At 45.2% G+C, this 17,140-nt stretch overlaps 2 protein-coding genes across 2 annotated transcripts; both read left to right on the top strand.

Annotated features, from left to right (window-relative positions):
- Positions 1-8,317: 8,317 nt before the first annotated feature.
- On the top strand, positions 8,318-8,773 carry LOC116112725. The gene has a single exon (XM_031398834.1). The coding sequence runs from the start codon at positions 8,318-8,320 to the stop codon at positions 8,771-8,773; it is 456 nt and encodes a 151-aa protein (XP_031254694.1).
- An 893-nt stretch (positions 8,774-9,666) lies between these two features.
- Positions 9,667-11,424, top strand: LOC116112724. Its single transcript, XM_031398833.1, has 3 exons — positions 9,667-9,960; positions 10,225-10,968; positions 11,179-11,424. Exons 1-3 carry the CDS (start codon positions 9,667-9,669, stop codon positions 11,422-11,424), a joined length of 1,284 nt encoding a protein of 427 aa, XP_031254693.1.
- Positions 11,425-17,140: the final 5,716 nt, after the last annotated feature.

The following is a 17,140-nucleotide window of genomic DNA, read 5'->3' as shown; positions in this document are numbered from 1 at the left end:
AAGAGTCAATCAAATTCCCCTGTTCAACCAAACACCAATAGTCAATCAAATTTTGTTGTTCAACCAAACATCAAGAGTCAATCAAATTTTGTTGTTCAACCAAACACCAAGAGTCAATCAAATTCTATTGTTCAACCAGTTTTTTGCACCTGCACATTTTTCTTCATCTTTGAGTCAAACTTTAAACACACCCGCAAATACTAATACTACTTCACCCATTAATACTACTTTACCCATCATTTTTTCTTCTCTGCCCGTTATACCATCCAACATTATTCCTTCATCTTGCTCACTTGAAGTAGATATCACGTTGTCAACATTCTCTAAAGACTCATAGCTCTCTTAGTTAGTAACATCAAACTCTCATTCTATGTTGACAAGAGCAAAAGCTGTTGCCATAACCTCTGCTCAAACCTGCATTGATGTTAATCATCATACTGCTTGTCTTACTACAAAAAAATATATATTCTGCCCCTACGGTTTCTCCTGCATTGTACCAAGATTTATCAGATTTAGCATTAGCATATACCACTGTATCCTCTGCTCCTATCACTGTCTCTTCACATCACTAAGTTGAAGCTGAACCAGCATCAGTATTTGATGCCTTGTTCAGTCCTGGTTGGAAAGCATCTATGAAATCTAAGTTTGATGCCCTAGTTCATAACAACACTTGGACCCTTGTACCTTTATCTCCTAATATGAATGTAGTAGGAAACAAATGGGTGTTTCACACCAAGTTTAATGTTGATGGTACACTACAAAAGTACAAGGCAAGGTTGGTTGCCAAGGGATTTCAACAAACCCCTAGTTTTGACTACTTTGAAACTTTTAGTCCCATGGTTAAACCTTCTACAATCAAGATAATTCTGACTTTGGCAGCAACATATGGTTGGGATATTCAGCAGGTTGATGTGAATAATGCGTTTCTGAATCGGACCCTAAATGAAGAAGTGTATATGTAGCAACTGATTGGGTCTGAAGATTTTTCTCAACCTACTTTTGTGTGCAAGTTGCAAAAGGGTTTGTATGGTATTAAACAAGCTCCAAGAGGTTGGTTTGATAAGTTGAAAATAGCCTTACTTGGCAAAGGATTTCTGAATTCCATTTATAATTCTAGTCTTTTTATACTTGAGCAAGATTCTTATCTCACTTATGTGTTGGTATATGTCGATGATATCCTCATAATAGAGTCCAATCCAACCTATATTACACAACTAATGTAACAACTTAACAAAGAATTTGCTCTCAAAACTCTTAGCTCACTGCATCATTTTCTTGGATTAGAGGCTGCAAGAACTTGCAAAGGTATCCACTTGAAGCAAGCCAAGTATGCTTATGATCTATTAACTAAGACCAGAATGCTAGATGCAAATACTTGTTGTACACCTATGGATATGGGCACAAAATTAGCTTCAAATGACACTGAACTCTTTGAGAACCCTAACCTTTACCGTAGCACAATTGGGGCACTTCAATACCTCACTCTTACCAGGCCTGATCTCAGCTTTCCTGTTAACAATTAAGTTAGTTTTTATCAGCTCCCACTAATCTACAATGGCAAGCTTGCAAGAGAATTTTGAGGTATGTTAAAGGGACATTGGATCATGGCTTACATTTCAAGCCTCCGGGCAGTTTGCATATTGAATGCTACACTGATGCTGACTGGGGAAGTAATTTGAATGATAGAAGATCCACAAGTAGCTATTGTGTGTACATGCGTCCAAATTTAATTCAATGGAGCTCAAGAAAGCAAAAAGTAGTTGCTTTATCTTCCACTAAAGCTGAGTATAGGGCTTTAGCTCAAACTGGAATAGAGGTTGCATGGTTATAAAGTTTATTTGCTTAGTTGGGCATCCCTATAACTTCTAAACCTGTCATTTGGTGCGATAATGTTAGTATCGCTGCCTTGGCGTCTAATCTCGTGTTCCATGCATGGACCAAACACATAGAAATAGATGCCTATTACATTAGAGAACAGGTGCTGGCTAACAAGGTGGCTATACAATATGTGCCATCTAAGTTACAAATTATAGATCTACTGACAAAGGCTCTGTTTGCTGCTCATTTTGCAGAATTATCTGAAAAGCTTAATGTAATAAGCAAAGAAAAAATGCATCAGTAATTTTCGGTGTTATGTTGTAGTTTGTGATATGTTGCAATTTTGTGTTATGTTGCTAAGATGCTATGTTGCAGAATGTTGTTGCAGGATGTTATAAAAGGATGTTATAGAATGTTGTTGTGGAATGTTGTTGCAGGATGTTATAGAATTTGAGCTATGGTGTTCAAATGTTGTGTGATGTTGTAGCATCTTAAAAGGTTGTGTGATGTTACAGTATCAGTTCTTAAAGTTGATTAAAGGAGATATGTCTTTGGTATTGCAATATCAGACTGCTGTTGTTTGAAATGCAGAATTAGAAAGTGTTACTGTTGTTGTAGTTGAACTACAGAATGAAGAAAGTCAAGAAGTGTTTCTGCTGTGTGATGTTGCAGTATCAGTGTCGAACCGGTTGTCACAGTCACAAAATTAAACCTAAATACCGTAGTTAGTGGTAAGCAGGGTCGAATCCATAGAGAGCAAGACTAACAACCTAATGTACTTTGAGTAGCGGAAAAGAAATTGGCAATTTGATTAATCAAACTAAACAAACTAAATGCAAATAATAAAAGCATGAAATTAAAACAAATGAAGACTTTATAATAAAAATGTTGCTGTTACAGTTTTGGTTCGACACGAGACCGACTCACACAATTCTCCTCCACCCTCTACGATCCCCTAAACCTACAAAGCAAGGTAAATCAATGAAATGGCTTCTCAGCACTCTAGTTATAATCTATCCTGTCTCACCCAATCACTCAAGTTCGATTGGTTAAAGACAATCATTGAACGCTGATAAACGCTACACGACAATACCACTAGTTGGTACGCGATTAACAAATATAATTTGTCAACACGTATCTTCCAATCAACCAACTTCACAATAAACGCAACAACAATAGAAATGAAATTAAATCCGAACACAACTCAATTACAATCGATTCGAAGTAATGAAAAGCAATATTCATCATTCAATTATTTCAAACCAATGCTTATCATTCAGCAAGTTCTATGAAAACATTAAATCACAATGAACAACAATATTCATCACAAATTATGCTCAAATCATATTAAAGTATCGAAATCAAACATGAAATGAAAACAAATATAATTCGAAACACAATACTACCAAATTTCCTACAACCGGGCTCATCCAACTGGTCAAGAGCTGATGAGCAGAGCTGTGGAGTCAATCTCGATCTCGCCTACGCCGTAATAGACAACCGGGAACTTAGCCGCTCATGGTGGTGATGACGGAGGCTGAAACGGTGGACAGGAAGCTAATCATGGTGGAGAGGAGATCACCGATAGTGATATGATGCAAAGAAGGGGCGAAAACAACCAACGGACAACCCGGAATACGAACAGTCACACTCGCCGGAAAACTTTAATTTTCTGGCGGGTCTTCCGAAAAATGGTGGTGGAAATGGGATTCGAAGGTACTGATGGAAAGCTCTGGTGATGGGGAGTTCAGATCAGGTCCTGGGGAGGTGGAAGGTCGTCGGAAATGAGCAAGATCTTAGCTAGAAGATGAAGAGGCGCGGCGGCGATTTGGAGGATTCCGACGGTTTTTGCAGCGGTTGAAGCTTCAAATGGGTAGATCCGGCCGTGGGGAAGATAGACCAACCTTCAGGTCCAACCGTCGTCGAAAAACGGTGAAATCTCGACTGGAATGCGAAAAGTTGCGGCGGCGAAATATGAAGCGTCGTGGTGGCAAATCACGACTCACGGTGGCGTTGACAACTGATGAAGATGATAGATGGTTGGGGAAGATGAACCGTCATCGGAGTTCGCCGGAAAAGAAGATGAAACGTTGTCGGAAAATGGATGAACAACGCCTCCTCTGAATGCGACCTTTCATTTTCTTTTATAGACAAACTGCCAAAATATCACTTTGGTCCCTACACGATGAAAAAGTGACAAAATCAACCCTTATAAATATGACAGTTTACCCCCTAAATAGCATAAATGAGACAAAATCACCCATAATCCATAAACCACAACCTAATATCAACTCATATCATTTCCAAAATCATTCCAAACATGTTAAATTCATAAGAAAAATATTAGGAAGCAATTTTCGTGAATAAATTCATAAATTCTTTAATTATCTCAATATACTTCAATTTAATCACATATGGGTTATTTTTATCACCAAAATAGAGTCACTTTCATGACTCTAATACACTCCCCAACTTACTCTTTGCTCGTCCTCGAGTAAAGTTAAAAGAACTCTTTCAACATTCTCATAAAACCATACATAATCATATTCATCAACAACCAAGACATTCATCAAAAGGTAAAGTAAAGAATTTGAACCTAACATGCAAACAACACAATCCTAAATAAAGAACTAAAGTTTCTGTCAAGATTTGCCTATGTCCATTCAAGCTTCTCAAACACACATTTCATATTCATATCACAATGTTAAAATGTCATGTAAAACTCTCCAACTTATGTACATGCAACATAATGCTTATTTTCCCCACAAGATTTTGACATATTATTTCTTTTCATTCATCACTTTTTTTTTTTTTTTTTTTTTTTTTTTTTGTTTTGTATCTTAACTTCTTAAGCTTTCTAGAAGGTCCGTGTAACAAGCTTTAGGTCAATGACTCCCAAACCAGATGGCTATAGGGCACTATGTAGAACACTCCTCAAACTTACTCACCCTAACCAGCTAGACTACAAGTCAAGACTTTATTTCTTTATTTCTTTTTATAAAGCTTATGATCTTGTGATGACTTTTTAAGCTTTCTAGAGGACCCATGTAACGAGCTTTAGGCCAACCGCTCCCAAGCTAGATAGCTTTAGGGGATTAGGTGTAGAACACCCCTCGGGCATACTCACTCGAGTCAACTAGGCTACAAATCAAAACTAAATCATCAAGCAACATTTAAGCACTTTTAACACACGCAAGATAATTAATGAAATTTTGCTCCATGGGCATGTAAAGTATGTGGGAGACTTGCATAAACACTAAAACATATGAAATTTACACAAAACGGTGTCTAACCACAATTATGGACAAACCTAGCACAAAACATAACCAATAGTGCAATGTTTAAAACCATGTTGCAACAAACAATTTTCAAAAACCTCATAAAACCTTTCAACTAGCATCTCAATTGCTTCTAAAATGGTGATTATGCATGAATTAATGAAAATTTTTAAAAATAACTCACTTTAGTTCACTTTAAGCACTTTTGGACTTACAAGAGTAAGATTCAACATATTTCCAACAAAAAACAACATCATCATGCCACAAAAATTTAAGCACAATCATTCAACATACAATCTCCACAAAAGCATCATCAACAACACTTCACAAAAATATCACAATCTCCACAAAAGTATCATCAACAACACTTCACAAAAATAAAAAATCAAATCAACACTCCCCAACTTAAAATGTCATTGTCCTCAATGACCCATAACTACAAACATCCTCGCCAACTTAGCATCAAATGATCCCAAATGACAATATGATTAATAACATTAAAATCGTCCAACATATTTGAGAAACAAGAAATCTAACAATAACAGCATATAAGGTGGAGAGATACAACGTGAGGAACATGTTAAAGTAGATGCCCTAGAGCCAATCAATTATTGTAGAATTGACTCTTTGTAATAATGTTCATTAATCAATAAAAGGCATTTTATTCTATATCGCATAAATCATTATTATTGCAATATGTATATATAGATGTCCTTAGAATGGTAGAACCATGACGAGGGTATCAAGTGTTTCAAATCTTGATAGTGAGAACTGTTAGGGCCAAAAATAGTCCTTGGTCCAAATAGGAAAACGGGCCCGACACTGAAGAAGAAGCTAGGCCCAATCTCGATATGACCCAACCAGATTAGGCCCATTCGGTACAAGATATAGCCGGCCCAAACCACGTGGGCATGAGCCTCCTAATCCCAGTCCATTTCCTAGGTCCATGGGCAAATCCAGAGCCCACGGCCCTCTCAGAATACTTTCCTACTCCTGATCAATCTCCCATTCAAGGTCACCTTCCTATTCCCGATCACTTTCCTACTCAAAGTTACTCTCCTAATCATAATCACCTTCCTATCCGGACACTGGTAAGATAGCTTACCACGGCCCTAATTCTTCTAGGGTTTGCATCAGAGTCATACTAGGACTCCTACTTCTACCAGGATTGGGAGACCAGACAGTCACTATATAAGCAGAGGCCAGCCTTCTCACAAAACAGACACATTACACCTTCGCACCAAAAACTCTGACTTGAGAGCTTCACATCTCCGCCGTAGTCACAGTCCCCGACTAGACTTCTGGTAATCTCTACTCCCTAGCCCTCACTATATTAGCCTCTTGCAACCTTGCTGACTTAAGCGTCAGAGTGCCTACAGCAAACACCACCCTGGTGTTTCCCGTTCGCTTCACTCGTTTGTTTCTCTACGTGTGCAGGTGTAGCGGATCGCTAGTGGCCTCAACCTCATAGGATCAGACCCCCATTTCGTACAGGTAGATTTTTACGTCTACAGTTTGGCGCCCACTATGGGGCCTCTAGCAATTATTCGGCTTGACGAACCTTGCTATGTGGAAGAACATTCCATGGCTGACAATCCCGACAACGTTAACCCTGACCTCGAGGCCAGACTAGAGGCTTTGACCGCTCTCATGGAACAAAACTCAGACAAGGTGGCCGCACTGGAAGCCGAGAACAATGCAATCCAGACCGAAAACGAGTCCATTAGGGCTGAAAACCAGTCTCTAAAAGTAAAGGTGAGTCAATTCTATGATCTCGAGTTCTTGCCCAACCAAGTACCCCCCCAATCGGTTTCGCGCCCCTATCCCATCCATGCAACCTCTCTCCACACCAGAGCATCGGCCCTCGGTCTCCGGTAAAGGGCCGTGTCCATTAAGCACACTGGTGCTCGACGACTTCGTCTTGACTAATGGAGACAAAGATATTCCAATAGAACACCATCCAGTCAGTCCATCCCAGCCTCGTAATCAAGACGATCCAGTAACAGAAAGCCCGCATCCGTAAGACTAGCCCATCCTTACCATCCCGCCTCACCTCTAGTCAACCACCACAACACAAACCCCCTTTGGCTCAGTTCACCCTCGTGGGTTGAACGACCAAGCCAAACCAACTCCAGTACTCGAACTCATCCATCCTGAAGGACCAAGCGACTACCAGACGACTCCCCTGACAATTCATGTAAGGCGGAATAATAGAATAGTAACAATGGGAGTCATCCAATCGGAAGGAATGAACGAAGATCCATGCTACCAAGGAATGCATGACAGAATGATCCATCAGACTGCCCTTCGAGGGGTGACCCAATGGAATGTACCGAGAACGAATGCAATAGCAGACCCAATAAGATGTTGAGGCAGTGATGAGACGCATTCCAAGAATGCCGATCCCAACCAAGAAGAGCAGGCCCCACTGTTACGCTGATTCACCCTTTGTGGATGAGATCGCCCTGGCCGACATGCCCCAGAAATTCACCATCCCCAACATGAAGTCGTACGATGGTACCACCTACCCGGATGACCACATAGCCTCGTACAAGTAGCGGATGTTCACAGTCTCAATACCCCGACCGCTTAGGGAAGCCTGCATGTGTAAGAGTTTCGGTTCAAGTTTATTCGGCCCAACACTCCAATGGTACACGAAACTCCCGAACGGATCCATCGATTCATTCGCCCAACTTACCGACACCTTCGTGGAACAGTTCACCAGCAGCAAGAAACTAGAGAAACTGTCGGCTGACCTATACTGAATATACTAGAGAACGGGAGAGCCACTGAGAGAATATGTTGGCAGAGTCAATAAAGAAAAGATCTATATCCCATCATGTAACCCTGAGACAGTTGTGGACGCTTTCAAGAAATGCCTCCTCCCGGACGGAGAACTGTACAAAGAACTTACGAAGTTGGGTTGCACCACAATGGAAGACGCTCTGGCCCGAGCAATGATCCAAATAAGATGGGAGGAAGATGAGATGAATTGAGCAGCTCATTCCAGATACGAATCAAGGCGGAATGACAGGAAGCCAAAGCACAAACAGGTAAAGCACAACTACCAACCCTCGACACGTAATACGAGCCGAGTAAGAAAACCGTATGATCGCCAACCTACGAGAAACGATAGTAGGCAGTTCGGATCGAATCGGTACAAACTACTGGAGTACAACCTCAACATCGAACCAACCCAAGTCGTAGCAATAATGAAATAGATGGGATCCACCGTCAAGTGGCCTGGCAAGCTTAATCACGAGGCAAGGAGAGACACAACCAAGTGGTGCGAGTTCCACAACGACCATGGCCACAACACTACAGACTGTATTGCCTTGCGGCTCGAGGTTGCTGCACTTCTGAAGAGGGGACATCTCCGTGATCTGCTTACTGACAAGGGGAAGAACACCATCAGCCAGAAAAGCTCCAAAGAATCATCACCCCCTCTGCGAGAACCCACACCGAAAGGTTTTTGTTCCCTCATCTCCAGAGGGTCAGAGATCAGTGGGGTAAGCTACCCATCGGCCAAGCGGTATGCTAGAGCCAACCACCACCATGAAATCCAGTCCATCCATCCGGTCTCGCGGTCACACTCCCATCAGGTAATTCAGTTTGAAGATGACGAGCCGGTCACCTTGGCCACTCCTCATCACGATGCTCTAGTCGTCTCCCTATAGATTGCCAACATCCTAGTGAAAAGGGTGTTCGTAGATGGAGGTTCATCGGCAAATATCCTATTCCTCGAAGTAGTAAAGGCAATGGGATTGGAAGAAGCAAACATCAATAAGCGGCCGATGCTGTTGGTAGGGTTCAGCTCTGAGCAGAAGTACACTATAGGGGAGATCATCCTCCCTATCTACGCCGACGGGGTAAACAAACAGGCTGTATTTCTAGTAGTCGACTGCCTTTCACCCTACAAAGTCATCTTGGGCTGACCGTGGATCCACGACATGCGAGCAATCCCGTCTACCTTCCATCAGACGATCAGGTTTCCAACAAAGTGGGGGTACGAGAGATCAAGGGCGACCCTAAAGCTTCCAGAGAATGTTATAAGAACGCCTTCAAGAATAAGGGTGATTCCTCATAGCAATTACAATCTCATCCAACCCCTCTCACCGAGTCGGATCAGCCCTCAATAGAAGAGTTGGATGAATTATAGATACACTCGAGCGACCCTGAGAGAAAGACCCGCATAGGTTCTCGCCTCAAGCCCGAGACAAGAGAGAAGTTGATAGAATTTCTCAAACAGAACCAAGACTGCTTCGCCTGGTCCCACGCCAACATGACTGAAATCAGTCCGGACGTAATGGTCCACCAGCTAAAGGTAGATCCGGATCACCCACCAGTGAAGTAGAGGAGGAGGAAATTCACACCAAAGCGGAATCGGATCGTCAATGACGAAATTGAAAAGCTCCTAAGCAATGGTATGATCAGAGAGGTCCACTACCTCGAATGGCTGGCGAACGTCGTGGTCGTAGAGAAAAAGAACTGGAAGTGGAGACTCTGCATCGACTTCACTGACTTGAACAAGGCCTGCCCCAAGGATTCCTTCCCCCTCTCACATATCGACATGATGGTTGATGCGACTGCAGGCCACGAGCTTCTTAGTTTCATGGATGCCTTCTCAGGGTACAACCAGATCTTAATGCACCCGAGCGACCAAGAGAAGACAGCCTTCATCACAGAGAGGGGAACCTACTGCTACAAGGTAATGCCGTTCGGACTCAAGAATGTCGGGGCCACCTACCAACAGCTAGTCAACAAGATGTTCTCCGACCACTTAGGAGAGACTATGGAGGTTTACATCGATGACATGCTCGTCAAGTCCCTGATTGCCGAGCAACATCTTGACCACCTTAGCCAGGCATTCGCTGTCCTCCGGAAATACAACATGAAGCTGAATCCAGCCAAGTGCTCATTCGACGTCTCATCAGGTAAATTCTTGGGCTATATGGTTACTCAGCGAGGGATAGAAGCCAACCCCGACCAGATCAGAGCGATCCTTAACATACCATCCCCGACATGCATCAGAGACGTCCAACGCCTCGCAGGACGAGTGGCCGCCCTGAGCCGCTTCATCTCCAGATCAGTTGATAAGTGCCACCTGTTCTTCTATGCCCTTAAGAAGTCCAAGAAGTTCGACTGGACCTCCTCCTGCAAAAAAGCCCTACAACAGCTAAAAAGGTATTTGACCACCCCCCCGCTTCTTTCCAAACCTGTGGATGGGGAGAAGCTCTACACTTACCTGGCGGTCTCAGAGACAGCCATATCAGCAGTACTAGTTCAGGAAGAAGAAACGAAGCAGTCATTGGTCTACTATATAAGCAAGTCTCTCCTCGACGCAGAAACTCAGTACAGTCAGCTGGAAAAGTTGGCCCTCGCTCTCGTCCATGCATCTAGGAAACTCATACTATACTTCCAGTGCCACCCCATAGTCGTAACCACCTCCTTCCCACTCAAGAAGATACTACACAAACCAGAACTATTAGGCCGACTCATGCAATGGATGGTAGAGCTCAGCGAGTTCGACATATCTTACCAACCCCGCACCGCCGTCAAGTCCCAAGCACTAGCAGACTTCATTGCTGACTTCACACCAAGCACCACCACCCAAGCTGAAAGAGAGTTACTATGCATGAACGACACATCACCCTCCAAGTGGACTCTCTTAGTGGATGGATCGAGTAATGTGAATGGAAGCGGACTTGGAATAGTACTGATCGCACCAGAGGGAGACATCGTCCAGCGAGCAATCTGGTGTGGGTTCAAGTACATGAATAACGAGGCTGAATATGAAGCCCTCATAGCTGGACTTTCCTTGGCCAGAGAAATTGGAGCAAAGAGACTAGAAGTGAAGTCCGATTCCCAGCTCGTAGTCAATCAACTACAAGGCACGTATCAAGCATGCAACTCAAAGATGACATCTTACTTGAGCATGGTCAAAGAGCTGTAGGACCAATTCGAAGAGTTCTCTATCGTACAAATCCCCAGAGTTGAGAACTACCATGCCGACGCCCTCGCCAACCTTGGCTTGGCACTCCCATGTTCCTCCCAGTCATCCATTCCTCTTTTATTCATGCAGTGGCCAGCCAACTGGAAGGAACAACCACCGAACAAGCCTCCCGTAGAAGCCATGGGCATTGAACAAGCCGACTATTGGATGACTCCGATAGTAAGATACCTGGAAAATGATGAACTCCCGGCTGACAAGAACCAAGCACGCCGACTGAAAGCAAGAGCCGCCAGGTTCACCATACATGAGGGCCAACTCCTTAGAAAGTCATTCTCAGGCACCTATCTCAAATGCATAAGCCCAGAAGAAGCCTAAAGTGTTCTAGGGGAACTCCATGACGGCGAATACGGGAACCACACTAGGGGACGCAGTCTTGCACACTGGGTGATCACCGCTGGATATTACTGGCCAACCATATGCACCGATTCGACCGCTTATGTGAAGAAGTGCGATAGCTGTCAGAGGTTTACCCATGTCTCACACCTCCCACAAGAGCAACTCCATTCCATCCTCACACCTTGGCCATTCATGAAGTGGGGAATGGACATCGTGGGAAAGCTACCTACTGCACCCGTGTAACGAGTCTTCATGTTAGCTGTGACAGACTACTTTACCAAGTGGATCGAAGCTGAAGCTGAAGCCTTCGCATAAGTCAGAGATCAAGAGGTAAAGGCCTTCATCTTGAAGAATGTCATCTGTAGGTTCGGGATACCAAAGGAGATCGTCACCGACAATGGATCCCAGTTCATTAGCTCAGGCTTCAGGGATTTTTGTGACATGTGGGGAATAAAACTGAGCTTCTCAACCCCCCATAACCCCCAGTCTAATGGCCAGGCCGAGTCATCAAACAAGACCATCATTTAGACATTGAAGAAGCGATTGCAGAAAGCTAAGGGTGCATGGGCAGACGAGCTACCCGGAGTCCTCTGATCGTATCGAACCACGGCTCGCTCATCAACGGGCGAAACCCCGTTTTCCCTTACGTACGGTTCTGAAGCAGTCATCCCAGCTGAAGTATCACTTCCGTCCACCAGGCTCCAATGGGTGGACGAGGAATCAAACAATCACAACCTCTACCAGAAACTAGACACCATGGATGAGCTACGGGAACGGGCGAGCATCCATAACGCAGTTTATCAGCAACAAGCCGCCTGACATTACAACCGCAACGTGAGGATCCGCACTTTCAAGATAGGCGACTGGGTCCTCCGCAGGGTCATCCAAAACACCAAGGAGATCAACTTTGGCAAACTCGGCCCCACCTGGGAAGGCCCTTACAAGATAACCAAAGAAGCAGGGAAGGGTGCCTACAAACTCTAGACCCCCGAGGGCAAAGACATCAACAACAGTTGGAATGCCGTTCACCTCAAACGCCCCTCAAACGCTACTGCTTCTAGGTGAACTTTGTCTTTTTTCTTTTTCCCCTTTTTCATTTTAAAAAGAATGAGTGGGCCTATCCACCTCCTCTTAGATAGTCGGCCTCATGGCCAAATATTAATGAAGTACTATGCAGAAGTTTTCGTCTTCAAATCGACCCCGATCGATGAATTACTTACACTTTCGAATCGACCCTGCTCGATTCACGATGACACCTTCAGATCGGCCCTTCCTGATATACATACTTACACCTTCGAATCGACCCTACTCGATTCACGATGACACCTTCAAATCGGCCCTACCCGATAAACATACTTACACCTTCAAATCGACCCTGCTCGATTCACGATAACACCTTCAGATCACCTTGCCCGATAAATGTACTTACACCTTCGAATCAACCCTGCTCGATTCACGATGACACCTTCAGATCAGCCCTGCCCGATAAACATACGAACACCTTCGAATCGACCCTGCTCGATTCACGATGACATCTTCAGATCGGCCCTGCCCGATCTACGTACTGGCACCTTCGAATCGACCCTGCTCGATTCACGATAACACCTTCAAATCAGCCCTGCCCAATCCTCGTACTTACACCTTCGGATCGGCCCTGCTCGATTCATGAGTTTACACCTTCGGATTAGCCCCACTCGATCTACAAAACTCAGCATGATTTATGACTCACACCACCCAGTCGGCCTGATCCGCCCAAGAACTAAACTTCAGATTGACTTCGTTCATCCAGGGGACTATATACTCGGTCGGCCAGATCGAAAGAATGGTCCTTACACCTTTGATAAGCAAAGCACCGACCCAACCCAACATAAGGCCTACATGCCTTAGCCACTGGGCCACTTTAAAGTAACATACACGACATAGTGCACCTACAAGTAAAGAAACAACGAACAGTTCATTCATCCACGAAGACAGCACCAGAAGTCAAAATAGCCAAATGTAATATATATATATATATAGCATCAAACGGCCTAGTTCAAAATACAAAAAATGGCACACACGCCAAGCAAAAGGGCATCGCAGGCCCTAAAATGTATAAACAAAGAAAAATGCTAAGTATCCTCAGCACGAGCCTCATCCTCCATCGCCGAATCGGCTGCCATGTCCGCACCGCCAGCACTCGGCCTAGTAGCCTGGTCGGTCACATCCCCAACACCCGATGGCCCCGGCTGGCTAAGGTCAAGCATCTGCTCCTTGTTTTGCCCCCTCGGATGACCGTCTCCCTCTTCCAACAACTCTTGCATGAGTTGGATGTCTTCGCCTGGATCCCAGTGAGAGGTCCTCCCTTCCTCGAACTCGAGCATGAGCTCACCTCGGGCCTTGATGATAGCATCATCAGCAATGGAAATGCACTGCTCCCTGACAGACTCGACCTCTGCGGTCTTCTTGGCCAACTCACGCCTCAATCTCTCCACCTCATGCTCACTATCCCTGAGGCGCTGTTGACTCTCCTGCTCAGCCTCCCGGGGTGCTGCCTCCCTCTGGCGCAAGCTAGTATTAGCCTTGGATACATCTTGTATCCGTTTCTCCTGCGCCACAACAGACTTCCTCAGATGAAGACTACTAGTGAGTACCTGCACAACAAAACATTGCCATTAGAAAAAAAATTCAAGAATGAGAATATCGAATAATACTGTCATACCTGAACGGCGCGGGATACCCCCCAATCAGAGGCAGCAACTGCACCCATCTGGTTCAGACGCGCCTAGTCCGTCGGGAACAAGAAAGAGTCGGCCAGCTTACTCATAGAAGTCGTATCGAAATAAGTCGATGCAGTAGCTGGAATCGTGAATGTAATCATCCCGGCCTCCTCATCCACAACTGCAGCATGGGACGACTCGGCTCCGACTGTAGGCTGCTGACTCGGTGGCTGCTGACTCGGCGGTGTCGCCAACACATCCTCCACTCTCACGTCTGCCCTGGCCAGTGACTCCCTCATCCTCTTCTCTCGACGCCGGGCGATGGACTCGCTCGCACTCGGGATGCTTAATTTCTTCATCAGTGACTCTGCAAGTGCAAACTCTCCAACGGTTAGTGGGTTCAGCCCGGACTCACCAAAAATAAACTGATTGCAGTATCAACTCAGGAGAACGTCCCAAGTCTACTTCAACGAGGGGAAGGGAGTACCTCATTGGATCACCTCTACACCGGCCCAAAGAGTGCTAGTCCTCAAGTTTGACTCAGCTAGCACCACTCGCCAGTCCCTCTGCTCCGACGGGATGGCCAACACCCTCTTGGTCATAATGTCCAGGCCGTCTCTGCTCTACCCAGCCCAATTATACTCAAGCTCTACAAACAAAAAACAAAATCAATATTTAGTAATCAAAGCACAAAAGAAATAACTAAGTTCTCACCAGTAACTCGTCAACCACCCGGGATCTCGCCCTGCCCTCTCTCTCCAAAGACAGCCTAATCCCTTAAGAAGAAGTAGCGGTCCTTCCAGTTCTTATCACTAGACCGCAGATCGGTGACCAGGTGAGACTGATCATGCCTCAAGTTCAACAAATACCGACCCTTCTCCTTATCATTCTCCTTTAGGAAGTACGAGTACAACAACTCGTGCAGCCCGAACCTCACTTGGTTTCGAACACAGAGGTCCTCCAGAGCCATCAGCAATCTCCAAGCATTCGGCATAAACTGGAAAGGGGCAATCATAAAATGGTTCAATACCTCCCAAATGAGGCGAGGGATAGGTAGCCTCAACCCATCATGGAACCACTTCTCGTGAACACTAATCCAACCCTGTGCCTCCTAGTCGACCCGTTCGTATGACTGCGACACCCGGATATCAACTGAACTGGGAATGTGATATAAGGTCCGGATGCACCACACATCACTGTCCTTCAGTAGGGGCGGATAATCTCTGGTCAAAATCCCACTACCTTGTTGGCTCGGCTCTTCCTTAGAGCTACTACTGGATGAAGATGGACTATCGGCCCCTCCAAAGTCTTCCCCACTTCTCCCATGCCTGCCCGAGTCACTCGACCCAGCCTCACTCACCCTTGGGGCAGCTACACTAACTCCAGTCGATACGCCCACCGAAACGCCCCCCTCAGGCATCATCACTATGGTAGGAGCACGCTCATATTCATCCCCTATGTCAGCCATAATCCCGCTTGAGCTAGCTGATTCGATGTCTGACATACTGGCTCGATCGTCCAACTAGACCGAACGACTCGAGCCTCGTTCCAACTAAAAATTCTAAGTGTTAAACAACTACTTGGTCAGAGCTACCAACCGAACAAGGGTGTAAAACCCAGTTGTCACTCGTCCCCACTACCGACCTAGTCTCCACTCACTCGCCCCGGGCGACCGACTTGTCTTCAAGCTCAACCTTTAGTCTACTCGACCTGGTCCACCGATCTAGCAACTCAAAATCACTCACTCCGTTTGGATGACCGACCGCCTCTTCACTCCACTCTGCATGCCCCTCTCCACTCGGTCGGATGGACCGAACGACCTAACTCCGCTACAACTCCACCAAGATGGCACCCTGTTTGGTCAGGCAGACCGACCGAACGAACTCACACTTAACTCGACTTCGCCTTCCCAAATTCCGTCCAAAACACCCAGAAAAACACCAAAAAATCCAGCCAGCTTGCCGGAAAACCACTAGGAATACCAAAATTCACGCCTATTCTAAAAATCTGTACTCTAAACTCCTCAGAACAAGTCAAAAATATCCAAAACTTAAAAACTTCACCCTATTCTTCCAAAACAAACGCAAAGAAGAAACAAAAAGACACCATGAAAAAAGAATGTTTACTGTGAAAAAGCCGGAGTCTACCGAGAGAAGCTGCCGTCGCTAAAATGAAATCGAAAACGCAGAAGAAAATTTTTTTTTTTGAAGAAAAATGGAGGAAAACTGCAAATGGAGACGAACGGCCTGTTCACTCGATTTTAAAAGAAAAACTGACAGGCTAAAATGCGTGGCAGCCCACGATTGGCTACGAGTCAGAATGCCTTTTCGTTTTCCCACCTCGAAAACCAGGATTTGATATCTGTCGAACATGTGGCAAGCATCCATGACACCTAGGAATCTGTACGATCAGTTCTAATCGCCCGACCGCCAGATTAGGACCTAATAGGAGCCCACAATTCACGAGTCCAGGCAAGCCTCCTGACCAGCCGAACAGCCTAGGAACGGCTCGGCCCGACCTTTCTGTGGGTAAAAAGGTAAGGGCACGACCTATTCATCCTTTTGGAGCAGACGAACCGACATCCAATGGTTAAAGCTCACATATTTCTTTCATTCGATTGCCCAAACACCACGACCGAGCAAGCATCTAGTTTAACGCTCATGTTCATTCGACCCAGCCCGCCGAGCGGACACCGCGGCAATAGAAACACCTCACCTCTCCAATCGACAAGACGTACCGAACGAGCTTATGAGCCCCCAAAGCCTTGTTGTCCGTTCCTTCAACCCTTCATACCGATCGGGCACACCACTCCAATGATGGCATACTCTGGATCGGCAATGGATACCGAATGACCCTAGGACAAAAATCACCTGTAGGACCAAGTACACCAACAACCGGTCATCCCGGAAGGATGACTGAGCGCCCATCGATCGCTTCCTACTCTCTGACTTAAGAAACTCTTAACTCAGAGAGTGGGGGGCAAACTGTTAAGGCCA

The sequence above is a fragment of the Pistacia vera genome, unplaced genomic scaffold (assembly GCF_008641045.1).
Source record: "Pistacia vera cultivar Batoury unplaced genomic scaffold, PisVer_v2 Contig666, whole genome shotgun sequence".
Taxonomy (NCBI): domain Eukaryota; kingdom Viridiplantae; phylum Streptophyta; class Magnoliopsida; order Sapindales; family Anacardiaceae; genus Pistacia; species Pistacia vera.
Note: the sequence above shows the minus strand (reverse complement) of the source record. Positions and strands in the feature narration are given on the sequence as shown.